Source organism: Zootermopsis nevadensis, unplaced genomic scaffold (assembly GCF_977971745.1).
Source record: "Zootermopsis nevadensis isolate Lab colony 2312 unplaced genomic scaffold, Znev_1.0 Znev_ptg000040l, whole genome shotgun sequence".
Classification (NCBI taxonomy): Eukaryota; Metazoa; Arthropoda; class Insecta; order Blattodea; family Termopsidae; genus Zootermopsis; species Zootermopsis nevadensis.
Window position 1 is genome coordinate 372,469 of NW_028259172.1, and position 17,649 is coordinate 390,117.

At 36.0% G+C, this 17,649-nt stretch overlaps 2 protein-coding genes across 27 annotated transcripts in view; both read left to right on the forward strand.

The window, feature by feature from the left end:
- LOC110834899 (fatty acid synthase-like) overlaps window positions 1-2,986 on the forward strand; it is a 32,392-nt gene extending 29,406 nt beyond the window's left edge. For 10 of the 11 annotated variants that reach the window (XM_087360195.1, XM_087360187.1, XM_087360194.1 and 7 more), the window contains one exon: window positions 731-2,986. In XM_087360195.1, coding sequence (XP_087216321.1) covers window positions 731-943 — 213 coding nt within the window. In that variant the 3' untranslated portion in view covers window positions 944-2,986. The remainder of the gene's footprint in view (window positions 1-730) is intronic. The other variant, XR_015538321.1, reaches the window with a different exon arrangement.
- Window positions 2,987-3,685: 699 nt separating this feature from the next.
- Window positions 3,686-17,649, forward strand: part of LOC147871747 (uncharacterized) — a 49,696-nt gene continuing 35,732 nt past the window's right edge. For 7 of the 16 annotated variants that reach the window (XM_087360170.1, XM_087360173.1, XM_087360174.1 and 4 more), the window contains exons 1-14: window positions 3,687-4,399; window positions 4,523-4,616; window positions 5,067-6,593; window positions 6,914-7,230; window positions 7,478-7,663; window positions 8,411-8,524; window positions 8,825-8,992; window positions 9,469-9,717; window positions 13,535-13,672; window positions 14,628-14,762; window positions 14,854-14,979; window positions 15,335-15,493; window positions 15,759-15,954; window positions 16,854-17,052. In XM_087360170.1, coding sequence (XP_087216296.1) covers window positions 5,258-6,593; window positions 6,914-7,230; window positions 7,478-7,663; window positions 8,411-8,524; window positions 8,825-8,992; window positions 9,469-9,717; window positions 13,535-13,672; window positions 14,628-14,762; window positions 14,854-14,979; window positions 15,335-15,493; window positions 15,759-15,954; window positions 16,854-17,052 — 3,323 coding nt within the window. In that variant the 5' untranslated portion in view covers window positions 3,687-4,399; window positions 4,523-4,616; window positions 5,067-5,257. Of the gene's footprint in view, window positions 4,400-4,522; window positions 4,617-4,956; window positions 6,594-6,913; window positions 7,231-7,477; window positions 7,664-8,410; window positions 8,525-8,824; window positions 8,993-9,468; window positions 9,718-13,534; window positions 13,673-14,627; window positions 14,763-14,853; window positions 14,980-15,334; window positions 15,494-15,758; window positions 15,955-16,853; window positions 17,053-17,649 lie in introns of all 16 variants that reach the window. The other 9 variants (XM_087360181.1, XM_087360180.1, XM_087360171.1 and 6 more) reach the window with 8 other exon arrangements.

Here is a 17,649-nt window from a genome sequence, read left to right on the forward strand (position 1 = left end):
CACCTTCGCATAGGACATAATAATCTTTTTCCAAATCTTTACCAGTTATCATACATGATAATCGTTTTTTCATCTCATTTGGCATTATGTAGCTTGTGCATTGAAATAATGTCATTAAATTATTCATTAGTTATTCATTTCTTCTTCTTCTTCTTCTTCTTCTTGGAACTACAGTTCAAAGTTGAACCTTGGCCTCTTCAATCTTTCACCCGAGGCTTAGCTTGAAGTTTCGAAACAAATCTTTGTTTTACGGATTGAGGTTGTCAGCCTCGCGTCCAACCCTCAACAATCCTGAGGGAGTGATGTTTTTCTGTCGGGGTTGTCTCCCTTAGCTGGCCGGTCCCAACTTGGACATGCACGCATTGGACTTTGTAGGAATGAATGGCATTTCCTAAGTTTTTAATGGTACATATCTGCCAGCAGGATATGTACCCTTGAGACAACATACTACCCCTTTGGCTATTCATTTAATGACCTTAATTCTTTGCTTATTTCTAGACTATGTAAACTTCTTGAGTTAGAGGGGGAACAGTTTAATTGTCACCTGCCCTTCTGTCGAGTACTGAATTGCACACAGACTGCATGAGGTCCATAAACCTGACTTCATGTGGTCCTGTTGCAAACAAGTTTTAATTCTGTGATAAACCGCCTGTAACCGAACCCTTACGATCACCAGAGATATTTGTTGTAAGAAGACAAACGCACTAAAATGTCACTTACTTTGTATCAGAATGGGGAAAGTGCTCTGCATGCAGCGGCCCTGTTTGGCCATGTTCCGATAGTGAAACGGCTGATATCTGCTGGAGCAGACCTGATGCTAAGAAATCAAGATGGAGTCACGCCGATGCAAGTTGCCCAAGAAGCCAAGCAGTATGCAGTTGTTGAGTACCTGTCCAGCTTATTGGTGGAACGAGTTAATGGGACACCCCATAAACCATCGTAGTTGGGTCTGACGTTGTGCTAAAGGTGGTGGGAATTCTTAAGTTAACAACATTCAGAATGCAAAATGCCAATATGAAGTCAGTAATGACCATTCATAGAATCGGTGTATGTTGTACTGACAAAGCTGCCACACTTCATATGGGAAAAACTGAATTACCAAACCACAGAATCAGAGACATTAGCATGTACGATGAGGCAATTAATTAGTGTCCAGTGAAATTAAGTTGGTCACAGTGATCGCACCGTCTGAGGCGTGGGCCTCGTGCTCTTGGACACTGGGATTTGTGGGTTCAAATCACACTCAAGGCACGGATGTTTGTCAGTGTCTTTCTGTGTTGTGATGTCCTGTGTGCAGGTAAAGGCCTTGTGACAGGCCGATCGCTTGTCCAAGGAGTCCTACCAAATGTCTAACTCAGTGGTCCCCAACGCGGTGCCCCCGGGCACCATGGCTCCCACCAAGGGTTTTTTGGGTGCCCGCATTGCTACGGAAAGAGGTTATACTGAATAATGAAGGCCGTTCAACCATGAACATCATAAAATCAAAGCACAGATCTCGACTTACTGACGCCAATCTTGATGATTGTTTGTGAGTAGCAACATCATCCTACACTCCCAAATTTGAAAAACTGGCCAATCAAATGCAGCGCCAAACATCACACTAACTTCCCACTTGAGTAATAATAATAATAATTGTACTTATAAAAGTACGTATTTTTGTTTGCATGGTTTCTTGTATCATTAAACGTGTTGTTTTGTGTATTTCTTGGTGTCCATATCTTATTTGTCCAGAGAAAAGAAAACTTGGCTTTGTTGATTGGTTGGTGCCCGCCACGATCTCATAAACTCTCAAATGTGCCCTTAGGCACAAAAAGGTTGGGAACCACTGGTCTAACTGATTACTGAAACCTTTTAAAAATAGAGGCCTTATGCCTCACATAGGAGTGAAACGGGGAAAAAGAAGAAATTAATTAAAGTTGGAATGAGAGGATGGACTAATGCAATGTGAACACAACACAGCATGAGAAGGGAATTTTGCTTACCAAGTAATGTCATGGATAAACACCAGTTCTTCAAAGTGATGCAGGAGGAGTCTGGCAGTCTTTGTGTGTTGGTTAATTTGGAAAAGTCAGTGAGTCATGTTAGTTTGAAAGAAATATAAAGATATTTAATAAATAAAGGGTTTCCATGATAAAATTCACACTAATTTCAATGTGAAGTTGAAATGATGCTTGATTTAAAAATGAAATATGTTACAAAAACAGAAACTGTTTTGAGTGCCTGACTTCAGTGCACTACAGTTTTATCATGAAGTGTATATTTAGTAGGTGGACCAGGGACATTACAAGAACTCTTTGGGCCACCGGCATACTTGGAAAAGTGTTTTGTGTACTTGCCATTTTAATATAATATGCAAATGCAATATCAGAAAATGAATCTCATTTAAAATACTGTTACAATGTACTATGATGGATATATTTTGAAATACAAGTATAGATAATTTATTAATAAAGTGATCATTATTTATGTACATATTATGATAATACCATTGCTTTTAACAGAGCACAGGTCGCATATGTTGTCTCAGACTGTACAAATTCTATAATCATGTATATTGTGATTGTCATCTTGATTAGCAACACCAGTTTATTTCATTAAAATTATGGATTTATAAATATTAAGGACAGCAGTGTGGAAACAAAATGCAAAATATACAGTTTATAAAACTGAGGTTAGGTCAAATCTCATGGGGCCACATCGTTGGAGATTACAAAGGTAATGTGTCATACCACCACATTTCAAATGGAACCGGTAGTATCAATACCCCTATAAAGGCATTAAATAGCTGTTTTTTCTTTCTTTCACATTTTGACCTGAAATAATTATGAATGATATCATTAAAATCAATATTTTCAAAAATGTGATTTTCAGTTTACAAATCTTGTACATGTGCACAAATCTTGTAGAATTATTATATTAGTCTGTGGTTTTGGGGTAAATGCAGATGATTCATAAACAACAGAAAATAAATGAGGAAGTTTACGTATATGCTGTGTTTGTTTATAATGTCGTTTCAAGTGTAGAATCGAAATTTTTGTGGCTTTCATGGTAACTTCTATTCAGTTTATTTGATATCTGGACAAGCAACCTATTTTGTGCTTTGATTTTCATTCCATGAGGTTCAACACAGGACATTTTTCATTGAAGTTTACCCAATCGTAACTGTTCAATATGCATTTCAGCAAGGGAATGCTGGATTGATTTGTTTAGACGAAATGTAAAGTGATTAAAACCAATGTCACGTCAGACTTTCACATGAGTAGAAAGTTTCTCAGCAGTTCCATTCAAAAGTACAATCACTTTACATTCATACACTTTCAAAAGTGGAGATGTTTCTTTGCATTATCATTTGTGTAGTTCGTAAATCTGAGCTTTCAGTGCTGACAAGAAGGTAATTGTATTCTGAGATATTGCACTGTTTAGTCCGGTAGAAATTGACTGACATTTCAGAAGCACAACTCTGAAACATCTGTCAATTTCTACCGGATCGCTGTATCCTAAAAGACCACCATTTTCAGGTTTCTTAAATTGATTTGTAGCTAACGTTATGTCTTAAGAAAGGGGCAGGAGAAGGAGGATAGGTAAAGGAACTTGGATGGTAAGTAGTGCTCCTGACTGACCGTCAGAATGTTGTTACAGACAGTAGTTTTACAATGAATGTGGATAGATGGCAGCAGAATTACATTATATCGTAGCAACTTTTTAGGTAGTAGGATTTGAGGTTGTGTTATCGTTTTGTATGTTGGGCAGTCTGTGCGAAATATGTTAAGTGTGTTTGCATTTCATTTTATGATGATTCTATTAACTGCTTGCATATTGGTCAATGCAGAACATTGCTGTGAGGTTTGTAAATTTAGGCAAAACCCGGGTGCACTTTGAACAGGTTCACAGATGGAGTTAGTATGGCTGTGGGGATTATTCTGTGCGATTATTCGTAGTCCACCAGTGACGGTTGTGTGGTTTTAGAGACTAACAGTCTTTAATGTCAGCTCAGTGTGTTTAGTTGTGCTTGTGCCTGTAGAATTTAGGGATTGGGTATTTGTGAATTTCGGATCGTATTTTGTAGATTGGAATAGTCGAAAAAGCAGTTGGTTATATAAATCTTCATATTTTCTTATTCTGAGTAGCTATTTTCTTGCCTTTGTATACGCCATTAAGTAGGCCCAAGGCAAGAAGGGGTTGTAATTTAAATGGACAGTTTGCGCTGAGGATACTGTTCTTGATATAAACGCAAAGATAGCGATTATGTTTCGTCATCAGAATAAATAGCAAAAGAAAATACAAGTCCTTAGAAAATGTGGCCAAGTTCAGTAATAAATCAATACTTCGCGAAGAAATGGAGCGACAGTAACAAATCAGAATTTAATTCATGAAGAAATTAAGAGCAGAATAAATTTCGGTAAGACTTTCCACCATTCGGTTCAGATTCTTTTGCATTCCTACTGCTAGAAAACTTGAACATTTTATGGACATTTATTTTAGGCGTTTTTTACGACAGTTTTTAACTTTGTCTGTCACTTAGGTTAAAACATGGATTATGAGTGAGAATGGGATACTGATGAGAATGTTTGGAGCTAAGTGAAAAGAAATTGTTGGAGGAGGAGGAGGTAGTTGAGGTATGTATAATACATAACAGGGTTTTGCTAAATCTGAAGGGATGACTTGGAAGTCCTAGGCATAGATGGGAGAGTATTAAAATGGAAATTAAAGAAATAGGATGCAGGGTATTAATTGAATTCCTGTGACTCAGGATAGGGTGCATTTGTGGGCTTTTATGAAAACTAATGAACTTTTTACATTACAGAAAGTAGAATTTCTCCAGTAACTAAGCATCTTTTAGGTTCATGAGAAGAGCTCTGCTGGTTGTGATTAGTTAAATTACTTTTTATGTGTAAACCATACTACATTTTAAGAATTACAGATTGCAATAAAAGTTAAATTGTGTGAACTCTGCAGATTTTCAGTGGCTGTGATGGTTGTACGACAAGTTCGTGTTTCAGTGATTGTGTAATCTGCTTTATTAAGTGAGTGTGATAGGTTGTTACAAATGTTTAAACTTTATGCAGGGCTCAATTTGAACTAGTGAATTTTCTGCTGCATCAACAAGGAATACCATGTCTACAACAGCAGGAGATGAAGACTCAAGTGTTCGAGTGGCTGTCAGGTTGGTTCATCAGCTTTTTGTTAATTTTAATCTGGATTACATGGATGATGGATATTGGGTGTTGTGGTCCAGGTACTGTTGCAGTTGCAAGAAATGACTGTACAGTACCTGAAACTCGAAGGTTTACTGGCTGCAAAAGAAGAAGGGGAGCACATGCTTAGAGAACATATTCAGGAGCTAGAGGAGGCTCTGTGCACTGTGAAAATGGACTCGGAACAAATGAATCAGGATAGTTGTGAACTAACTCTGAAAGTTGCCAAGGCAACGAATTTGTTTAAGAAGCTGAAGTATGAAAAAGATGAACTTTCTGAAAAATATAAACATTTACAAGCAGAGAGGAATCAGTTAGCATCAGAGAAGAAGATGACTGAAGAGAAACTCAAAGACGTGGCCTCTCAGTTACATAAGTTAAAAACAAGCTGTAGTGTAGATGAGAATGTATTGGCGTCTAGTGGATCAGAATTGCCTCCTGCCACAGAGACACGTGCTGGTGTTGTAGTGACTCCATTGGAGTGTGCTAGTGTGACTGAATCCATTGTCAGCAGTGGTCAAGATGTTACAAGCAGTTTTGACAATACTGAAGTTGTAAATTACAGTGAAGATGGAGATCAGATTTCTGATAGTGGGCCATTGAAAAGACGGAAAAGAAGTACTATGAATGTGCCAGAACCTGTTTCATCATTCTGTTCATCAAAATTGTTAGAAAAGTTAATTGTTTTTGAAAGAGAGAAAATAGAATTAGCAAATCAACTTGAAACTTTGGAGTCAAAATTTCAGGAGAAGGAACTTCAGGAACTCCTATATATTGAAGAAAGCAGTGTGGCCAAGTTGCACTGTAAGGAGCTTGAGGATAAATTATTGCAATTAGAGAAGGTTAGAATAGAGAGGGATACTATTCTTGAAGAAAAAAGTTACCTTGAATCAAAGGTTGTTGACCTGGAACATGAAAATACAACATTTCGTAATTTGCAGACAACACTAAATACTGAACTAGCAAAGGAAAAAATTGCAACTGAAGACAGATTGCAGCTTGTAAAACAAAGGCTTGAAAACGTTATTGATGAGAAAAATTGTACTGCAATAGAAAATTTATTTCTTGATCTTGGAAATAAAGCAAAAGAGGTTGTATTTTTGAAGGAGAAAATGAGGTCACAAGAACAAACTTTACAGTTGTTAAATGAGAAAATACTAATTTTAGAGAAGTCTAAAGGAGAATATGCAAAGAAAATTAATTTGTACCATGAAGAATTGGCTAGGGTCCGTTCTGAACTTGAAGAATCATGGAAACAGCATAATGCTACCAAAGAAGAACTAGGAGCTTGTAGGAAGCAACTTGCTGTGCTATGCATGCAGAAGGAGCAGTGTGAGTCTAGCAGGAGCCGACTGTTGCAGATGAAGACGGGTCACACTGAAATCACTCCTGTCTGTAGTGAGTCACTTTTCATTTCATTTCAAATGCAGAGTTACAGATGAATGTTTGATCAGATAGTGAAGTAAATGGAAATGAATATGAAGACAAAGAGCTTATAATTATTGAAGCCAAGGACTTTACTGTGGTTTGTTTGATCTCATCTGTTCATTATTGGGTGATGTAGTAGACTTCTTTATGAGTGTTTCAGAGAACTTGACAATTACCATTTTCAAGAACTGATTGACAGATTGCTTTATTGATATTTTTTTAGTAAGATGTGTATCTGTGTCCTTTTTAATTTTAACTTGTAATTTAAATATTAATGTATTAATTTCCAGCATCATCACAGGAGGAATTGCACAGTATGTTAAAAGAACTTGAAATTGAAGTTGAAACTCTGAAAAGTTCCCTGGAGGATGAGAAAAATCATAATGAGAAACTTACTTTGGAACTGGAAATGGTTCAGAAGAGTGATAGTGCAGCAGTTCATTCGGGAGTGACAGATGTTAACAGCAATGCCAGTAGTGACAGTGGCATGCTTGAATTACAACATAAGCTGGAACTCATTCTCCGGAGCAACACAGAGTTGGTTGCTGAGAAAGAGTCTCTTCTTGACAAACTTAAGAATCAACAACAGTATGTTGGAATGTTGCAGGTATATTTTATAAAAGAAAATGAATGCCCTTGACTCCCTCCTGCAGTACAGAATTTGTTCTGAAATATGGCCATATAGTACAGATTTCTTATGTGGAAACTCATTGTTCTGATTTGAGTTCTATTCATTTCTTAGTGTTGTGTAGAAACTTCATCTGTAATATTTGTAATTTGTATACATCTGTTAGTTTTGTTTGTATGCCCAAAATAGGTAAGCATTATTAATCTAATTTTTTCACATAATTCAGCGGGCTGGAGGATATGAGCAGGTAGAAAGTTGGATGTCAAATCTGGACAAGCAGCAGAGTGACTTGATGGCTGAATTGCGAGCATATCGAGAACAGCACACAAGCCTGGCAGAACTTGTGGGTTCCACAGGAGTTTTACAGGAAACATTATACAGGCAGAAACATGAATTATTGCAAAAGTTTGAGGTGGGTTAATACATAAATCAAACTTTAATGCTTTTAATTTGGATTTAAACATCTTGATCACATGTTTTACTTTTGCATATTTGTTATTTCTTAAGAAGACCGGTGCATTTTCTGTGAAGCTTTGGTAACACTTCACAGAGCATCTAGGTTAGTAGTGTAGAACAATTTGAGTCTGTATTTCATCATCTCTATCATATTTAATTCTTATAGTGCCTGCATCAGTTACATTTGTGTAAAATGTAGAATTGTATAAAAATCTGTGGTGTTCTTGAAGACTGGTCTTGATGTGACAACTACATTTAAGTCATAGTTATCTTTGTTTTTGAAATAAGGGTGTTCACCTATTCTTAAGCTAACCACAAATGAAAGGTTTTGTCAGTTCCTCCAGGTGAATGTTTGGAAATGGACCACATCTATTTTGGTGTGGCCTTTTTCCCTTCATGATACATAAAAAACCTTCTCATTTCTTAAGCTGTAAATAAACTTGTCATCTTACTGAGATATGGGGAAGAGGAGACAGACACCTGTGGATTCTTCTTCTTCTTCTTCTTAGTATTATACCAAGGTCAAAACTCTGGCTGTTGGACATGGCATGTGGGGGCAGAGCTGGTCTGGAAGTGATTAAAAGATAGGGGAAATAAACCTGTTGGGATTTTGACCCTGGCCATCCAGCCTGTAGCCAGTTCCTTTAACATTTTTTGCATACTACATTGTGCTTGAATATGAATACGTTTAATTTTGAATTAGGAGATGAATGTGATCAAGATAATGTTGGAAAATGAGAGAGTAGAACTGAAGAGTGCACAGCTCAAGATACAGATGATGGAACATCAAATGCTAGAAAAAGATAACATTTTCCAGGTAAGTTGATTATTGCGTTTGTTAATTAACTGACTCTGCGGTAGTAGTATGTGAAGATTTGACACCATCCTACGTCAAGGAGTTAGGTGACTCATTGCCCATTCCAGACTTATTCATCGCACAGCCTCTTGAAAATTCTTCTTGGGTTCTTAATCTATGTAGTTTGTAATATTTTAATAGTTTTGGAAGTCTGTCTGTTTGCTTTCTGTTAGCATGCTGAATTCAGTAAGTAAATAAACAAAGTTCCGAAGACCCTGCTTAGTATGTTTCTCTATATTGCAATTTGGTGTGTTATCTTAGGAGCTAACACGCCAGAAACGCTTGTTGGAGCAGGATCTTCATGAGATTGAGGACCGACTACGTGACCAAGAAGACCGACTACAGACACAGAAGTTGGCATTGGAGGCTGAGATACGTGACCGTGATTTGCGTATCCGGCACTGGCAACTGGAACTCAGGGCCAAGCAAGTGTGTAGTTCAAAATTCCATTTTTTGTTTATTTAACAATGCTGTCAGTGGCTGAGACTATATACCATCAGATGTTAGGTTGATTAATAAATTAGAAAGGATATGCAAGGAGGTGGTCATGACCTGGTTTAGGGTACTGTACTGGAAGTAGAACTGCAGAAAATATATTTCAAGATACCTAGTCTCTAGGTAAAGATTTAAACCAGGTACTTCATTAGTATTAAGCAGGAGTGCTGATGACTTAGCCTCCTTGCTCAGTAGTACTGAGCAATGTAGAGGGATATTTTTACAGCCGGAGTTCCACTGCTCTTCTTTTATCAGCTAGCATTCGGTAAGCAGAAACATGAGGTCCTCTCAAGGACCTCTGAAACTGCTGATCATTAAATTGTAAGAGTACTTTGTAATTCAGATGGGAGAACAAAGTTCTCAGGACCTTGCCTGTTTGCAGTTTCATTGCATTAATTTATTTGTCATAGGTTGAAGTAAGCTCTGCAAGGACTCTGGAAGGCTTTGATCAGCAGTCAGACCAATCCACAGTTGAGAGTGATAACACTGGTGAACAGGAGAGGTTAGAGTTGATGCGTTCCCAACTGGAAGAGGTGCACAAGCAAGCTGTAGCTCGCCTTAAACTTTATTTGGAGGAGCAGTTTACTATACGTGAGACAGAACTGCAGAAGAATTTCATGTCAGAAGTGCATACACTTAAGCAGCAGCACACAGAACAGGTAAATGCAGCTATGTCTGTGCCATGACACATATATACTTTGGTATTTACTAATAGGTACACAATATACAAGACTGCCATATTTATGTGATGTCAGATGCAAGACATGCGTGTATTTTGAAACATGATTTCAGGAGAAATTAATCTTGGTTGTGCTGTACACAGATTTCAACCAGAAAAGTATGTGTTTTCCTGTGTGGTCATACTTGAGGATGAGGGTGTGAGTGGGGTATGTGTGTTAATTTACAACTCCTTGGCTGGATGTCATGGTAAATTACTGAACTCAGTTTTAGTTTTATTGTAAGAATACTTTCTTTTTGTAACCTCACTTATGAAAACCAGGGACAAAGTCATATTTACTAATACATAACTATTTAAGAGAGAAGTCTAAAGTACTCAGTTTTGAAAAATGGAATTTGAATTTGGTGAGGTATGGCACTGAATGGCATGCTGCCTATTCCACCATCACAGATGAAATAAATTATGCAATTTGGATTTTCTGTAGCTCTTAATGGAGTCAGTATTTTGTACTAATATGGGATTATAAGTAGGTTTCCCAATTAAGTTGTATTTTTTTTAGAATATCTATATTGGTCTCTTTGAGGTGTCTGTACATTATTTTACCTCATATACTATATACTGAATCTGAATTTCAGGTCTCAGGGTTAGGTGTTTCGTAGTTTTCTATGCCCTGTTCTCATGTCACTGTCTAAGAACGCAGAACTCCAGTAAATAGCGGGCCTTGTATTTGACATATGTAATATTAGAAATCTTACTGTGATAATGATTATTAATTTATATGAATTTGAGGTATTTTTATAGTTCTCCGTAATAATGACGTGTGGTTGTGTATGTAGTAGCTATAAAAAGAACTGAATTCTGAAACTGCCATTGTAATATCAGGTTCCTATGTAGTTACTGATGTATTTCTGAGGTTTCTTTAACGGATCCATTCCATTGTGTGATGCATTTTTGCTTACAAGTTGTCTCTCCATCCTTGAGAAGCAGGTTCCTATTATGATGGTCTGTCATGGCATTTGACATTGACTTTTGACCAGAGAGTTTTACACTTATTTATTTATACAACTAGAACTGATAAAGTATTGTATATGTTGTAACTAGGGTTGCCTGCATTGAGAAAAATTAGAATTACGAAAAATGTTCTGATGTTTATAAAACGATATTTTATTTCTGTACTATTAATATTTACTTGTTATTTCTTGACTGTGACAGCAGTCTCATAGCCTGTAAAGTCATTGAGGTTTTGCAGTAACAGTTTCCAAAAATGATATATGAGGTGCCCATGTAGTGTGAAATATTGTGGTTCAAATAACTGAAGACGAAGTGGAATGAACAATGAACTGTGTGTAGTATTTTCTCTGCAGCAGTAATTCTACTTGATATATAGTCCTATATTTGAGAAAAGTGTTTATTTTTTGGACATTTTCCCCATGATATTCTTACCTTAGAGTCATTCACCATTTTATGGCAAGTGTATGTGAGCAACTTTGTTTACAAGTGGTTGGCAAGCAGAGAAGATACACTCTGCCATCTCCTTACAAAGTACACTTAGTATTAAAACTTTGACTTGAAGGTTAATGTCAGAAGTGATTGATCTCTTGGAGGCTATTTTACATGTTTGAAACATGATTACTGTTAACTCTTTCATCTCCAGTATTTTCAGTAATACTCTGCTGGAAAATGTTGGTGTTAAAAAGTCACAATACCCAATATTTTTTTACAAGGTAAAGAAAATTAACTTTTGTAAATGTTAAGATGTTGGTTAATAGATGTACCTGACTTCACAGATGCAGTATTAATGTTAAGAAATTTGTTTTTAATCAGGCAGACATGTTTCAAATGATATTTCATATTACTTCTGATATGTTTGAGACTTATTTTAAATGCAAGTTTTCTAAAACATAGCTTCGAGTTTTAATTTAAGTTAGTCATAAGTTGTCTATGGTTTGCTGTGCTTGATCCTAGTGTTATTCTTTGAGACTTTCCAATTGTTTCTTCCATGAGCTCTGGAAATGGCATATGAGTTTTATTTCAGGAAAGGGGTTAGAATTCATAATTCCTGCTTAATTTAAAATAATTGATTATATATTATTATGCATTTATTGGTTTGTATCAAAAGTGCATGCCATAGGCTTGCTTTAAGAGAGATAAAAGAAGGGGTATTTGTAAGGGTTGGAATCATGTGTAATTTTTTTTAGAACAGTATTTATGTAGTTTAATTTACTTTTTACAGTAGTTTGATTCTGACAGTAAAGATACTCAGATTAATTTTAACTGTATGAGATGACATGGAACATAAAACCATATATTTAGTGAACTCATGCATTATTTTCGATTTGTAACTTATACATTCTGTGCTGTGTCAGAATAAGGTTATACATGGTAACTGTACATTTTTACTGTTAAGGTCAATGTTTAATGTAAAGTGTAGTCTGGGTCAGAACTGTTGCCAGCTTAAATTTTTAATTTACAGATAATCCATCTATCTTTTAAGCCTTGGCATAGGTTGGTGCTAATATTGTAGGATTTGAGGTTTTCACAGTAATGTGAATATAGATGGTGATATCTTGGTTATTGTGCTATGTTGCATTTTGGCTGTGTGCTGGAATTTCTGAGGAACATGTTCCTCCACCTTCAGGACAGAACTTAGCCCTAAAGATGGAGGCACAATGTTCCTTCAAAATGATGGCACAGCTAAAGTGCTACATGGCACAGCAACCCAGAAGTCCACCACGGCTTGGGCTAATGTTGTGTAATTCATTTTGTTTTCTGCTTTTCACAATTTGTTTAAGGCACTTTTATGGCTCAGGCTTAAAGACTGATTTTGTAAATAATTATACATATTGGGAATAAACATTTTTTTATTTAAAAATTGATTGGTTTTATGTATTTTTATAAAAGAAGCTGTGCTCTTCTGGCCCAGACTGTCAGATTGTGAGCATTCTACTGAGCCTTGTTCGGTTACCATAATTATAGATACAGAATCCTGCCTGAGGGTGATTCACATTGGTCAAGGTTTATTAGAAACCTGGCCATAGCGTATCATTTGCATGTAAGGACCATGAAGTCTAATGACTCTTCAGTTTATTACAAGATGTTAAACATTTTCTATACAGTGCATACCTCTCATCTTCCTGTTTTCATTTAATGGGCCACAGGGGATGCTGGACACTGAAGTACAGCTGACAATGTATGATACCTTTTAAGTGCAGACTGCAGAATACTGCAGGAAAGACATCAGGATTTGGTAACTCAATGGAATGCATGTCTCAAGGCATGTGTTATCAGTATAATTTGGCCAAACAGAACTCTAGGAATCACTCTCTGGCAGGTTTTTGTTGAACTTCCTCTATACTTGCAGTATGTTTAGTGTATATAGATATAGTATTTAGAAATTCTCCATGAACACACAAAAATGGGAATGAGTCAGAAGAAGAAAATTAAGAAATTTTTTGCATTTTATTGCTTCATCTTTTCTGTTTTTACAAAATTACTTAGTTCCCTAAACGGTTGCTGCAGCTATATATATGATCTGTTTGGTATTTGTATAGGCTGTTGGTCTTATGGCAGTAATGTTATGATGCATAGTGCAATAGACCACAGAGTAAGTACATGACCAGTGCACAATTACATTTCTAGACTGATGAATCGGGCAGCAAGCTAATATTTTTACACACTCTGTACCGTATTGTTTCACTTTACTTCACTGAAGAAAACTTTTTTCAGCTCTTGTAGATGCACAGTATGTGATCTGAAGTTTCATTTGAGTTAATGAATTTACTGGCATACGTTTCTAGCTTATGAGTATACAGCAGCAGCTGGATGCAAAGGCAAAAGAGGTGGAGGCACTCCTGAACTCTGAACTGCACAGTCAGCTTGGCATCAGTCAAAATCTAGTCACAAGACTGGAGGCAGAAGGAATGGCTGCAATAAAGGTGATTTTATGATTGTCTATAATAAGTAACACACTGGTACTCAACTTTAATGTTCTCATTAGAATGGCTGTCAGATATTTGAAAAAACCGCTTTGTGTAGCAAATTGCAAAGTTACAGGATGTTCATAATTTTCAAGCATTTAATTTTAATCTGAAAGGTAAAAATAATATTTAAATTGTTTAAGAATAACTGTACCTGTATCGAAGTTCTGAACATTTTTCTTCTCCATTTGCTCTGGCTATGGGAGTATCACCATGCTTTCATTACACACACACACACACACTTAATAAAAGTTTGAATTTGCTATGGATTCAAAAATTGTTGATGGAGTAATCTGAAATTGTGGTTAAAAATGCTGCTTCCAAATGGGAAGGAAGGCTTAATGAGAACACCATTTCAATGCTTGTGTCCTGATATATTAAGTATTGAACCCATGAAATGTGGAATTAAGTCCATATTATTGACAAACATCCAGGTGGCATACTTTTGTTGCAGAATTTTGAGGTGGAAGAAACTCCATTGTCTTCAGTGTAGAGTTTTGCAATTCTATATTGTTATTAATAGATATGGTACTTAGGAGTCTGATGAATGTTCACTTAGGAAGCTATTTTGATGTGTTGTAATGGAACATACAATTGTGTTTTGAACTATACAAATTACAAAATGCTGTCAACATAATACTTTCATATTTATATGCACTTTGATTTAGCACCTTCCATTTTGTGTTTGTGTATTTGTGCTAGTCACCTGAGTGGTATTTACAGTTTTATGGTGGTATATGTTGTTGTGTATTGAACTGTTCAGATTGAAGTAATTAATGCTGTTTGAGTGGAATGTGGGAGTGCTGTGTTGAGAGCATTTATTCGTTTGTAATCCCTGACATGAATTCTTGATGCTTTAATTTATCTACTTGTGTGGAAAGTGCAGTAAGAATGTCATTGATTCTTTTAACAGGAAAAGCAAAGAAATGAACTGGATAATATGAAGAACAACTTTGATGAGCATCATACTGAAATATACAGTGTGTTGAAACAGAAGTTTGATAAGTTTGCTGAACAACAGATTGCCATAGCCTTGAAAGTTATCCAGGTATGTAATCTTTCTATCTTTTCTGAGACTAATATTTTATACTTTGAAGATACGTGTAAAATAATGTTTTTCATTCATTATCTTTTGAAAGCATGAACATGAGTCAGTCCACCAACAGAGAGTTTCCAACCTCATCATGAAACATACAGAAGAACTGAAAGTTTTGCAAGCAAAATTGGAAAGTCAGAGGCAGGAGGAACTCCTGCTGCTTCGCCAGGTAATGTAACTGTGATCAAGTTTCTCATATTGTTAGTTATAAAAGAATTCTCATACTCTATCTCTGATACTGTTACCTACATGATTGTATCTCAATGTCTTCCTTATCATGATGTAGTGTACCTAATTTTGTCTGAGCAGTATACCCTTACTGCAGTCAAGTAGATTGAGTTCATATTTTGTGGTGTTTTTGTATGTTGTATACATTTCTAATCATACACACAAGCTTCTTACCTTCCTTTAGGAATAGTTTTAGCCTGAATTAAGTAACAAATTATTGTAATAAATGTTGTTGTTAATATGATCTGGAAGTATCCACGTGGTGGAAATATATATTATTTTCTTATTTGTTTCAGGATTTAAATAAAAAGCACAATGATGAACTGAATGAGGTAACAAAAGGGTTAAAATTAGAAATTTCATTGCTCAAACGACCACATGATGGCAAGTCGAGTCGAAGCAGTGTGCACCAGTTGAAACAAGAAATGTGCATGGAATACACATCAACTCTTAAGGTTAGATTTCTTAGGTTTTTCAAATTAAAGAACCAGACTTAAGGAAAATGTGAGCGAGTAGGGATCTGATTTAGCAATTATGGACTACTGTTAAAAACTCAGGTCTGTATTGTTGTATTCTGATTTTGGCTTTCACAGACTTGGTCTGTTTCTTATTTCACAGATGATTGAATATATAAAGTATTTTTCTTATAGGTTAAAATCAATTTGTCAGCTGTAATGTAGGTTATGCAGAAGAAATTAGGTCATCTGTGACATGTTTCAGGGATGGGTTCAAACCTGGTACAGTGATTGTCAGGAACAACTGGAGGCTCTGAACAGGCAAATTTATGAGGTGTGGCAGCAAGAGGAGTCACAATGTCAGCAGTCAGATGCTGATGGTCCAGGAAAAATATCTGTAACTCATATTGACATTAGGAGGCTCCTTGAGGGCAAAGAACAACTACTTGCACAGGCAGAAGGTAAATTTGGGTTTCTTATCTATTTTCTGTGTTGCTGTTGCTCTTCAAAATTTGGTTATCACTGCACTGTACAAGTGACTGTGAAAATTAGGAATAATGTGACCAAACTGCTTTGTCTCTGATACATTAATGTGTTTTTTTGCTCATAAATGTTTAATGCTTGATTACTTAGTTGTTACTGTACCTGAACACACTGATGCCCAGGTAACTGGAGAACTAGTTTTGTGCCGAGTCCAGTCGACAGAGCGAAGAACACATATATTTTAATAAATTATAATTCAACTAATGATTGTTTAGAATCTGCTGTGTTGATGAAAGATGCATTTGTCCATCATTAGTGATTTATGTCAGAAATTATAAATTTTACTGCTTGCTATTTGTCAGTAACTCTTCATTTGCTGTAGACATATTTTGACTGTGTATTTATTTTTTGTTAATAGATTCTCATCTTACAGCAAAATAAAGTAACTAACTGAAGCTGTGTAGTGCCTGGAGTCAACTTAGACCTGCATTCAAATCTAATTTGTTTAAAAGACAAGAGGGTGCAGCATTTTTAAAATAAATTCTTTGTGATATTACATATCCCTCAGATTTTAGTATTTATTTATCTTTGAATGGGTCATATATTATTAAAGGTTTGTGGGTTACCCTGTTAAAATCTTGGCTAGGTAGCTGACTCCTGACATGTTTTTATGATTTCCCTGTTTCTTTGTGTGGTTGTTAAGATAATAGCTTGCCTTGAAATAGACCACAGTTACTCCAACAAATAAATTGTTACCTACTGTCTGTTTATGACTATGCCTCCATTTTATTTGATGCTGTGCAGTTGAAATTGTATCATTGAATAGCCTAGGAATCAGTTTGTCACTTGTATTTGCATCTTGTTTCTCTGTAAGCAGTTTTACACACAGAAGTGGCAAAGCGTCACATGGGAGCATTGCATAGTCTGCAAACTCAGTTAGATGCTGAACATTCCAAGCTTGTAGAGAAAGTTGAACACATGAAAAGAACTGTCCAAGAAGGAACAACAATAGCAAGTCTACAAGATCAGATAAGCAAATTGACTGCAGAGAAGGAAGAGCTCCAAGACAAACACAAGTAGGTCTCTAATGTGAATGAACATCTTGCATACTTTTGCAGCAGAGAAAGGAAGTAATGTTTTTTAGTATGTTTTGCTTATTTTATCTGTGGCAGCTTTACCTTTAATTTTGCTTTTGCATATTCAAAGCTTCTGTGCTGCTGTATAGCATGATTTATAACTACAGCTTCATGCATTGCTGTTTGTATATATATTTATTTTTGTAATGTTTTATGCTGGCATGAAGAACTGCCATATTTATTTGCACAATTCTTGCCTTAGCTATCATGCTTGTACTGTGAAAGAAAAGATAGGCAATAGAAGCACTGTGAAATGCATATACACCAGTCAGCATAAAATTTCACAGTAGCAGTTACTTTTTTTAAAACTGATTTTTCATATCTTGTTTTCTATATGCAACTGCTGATTAATAACATCATCCGGGCTGTGAGCTGTATCAGTTCATAAAAAATTGATATTTCAGGATTTAAATGATAGGAAAGCAACCTGTTGTGTGTTATAGAATTAATGGTACTTTGTATTGTAATCGACAGTGAAAAGTACTATTATTATTTCAGGATTTGATGACATCATATCCTGATGATGGGGAATGTCAG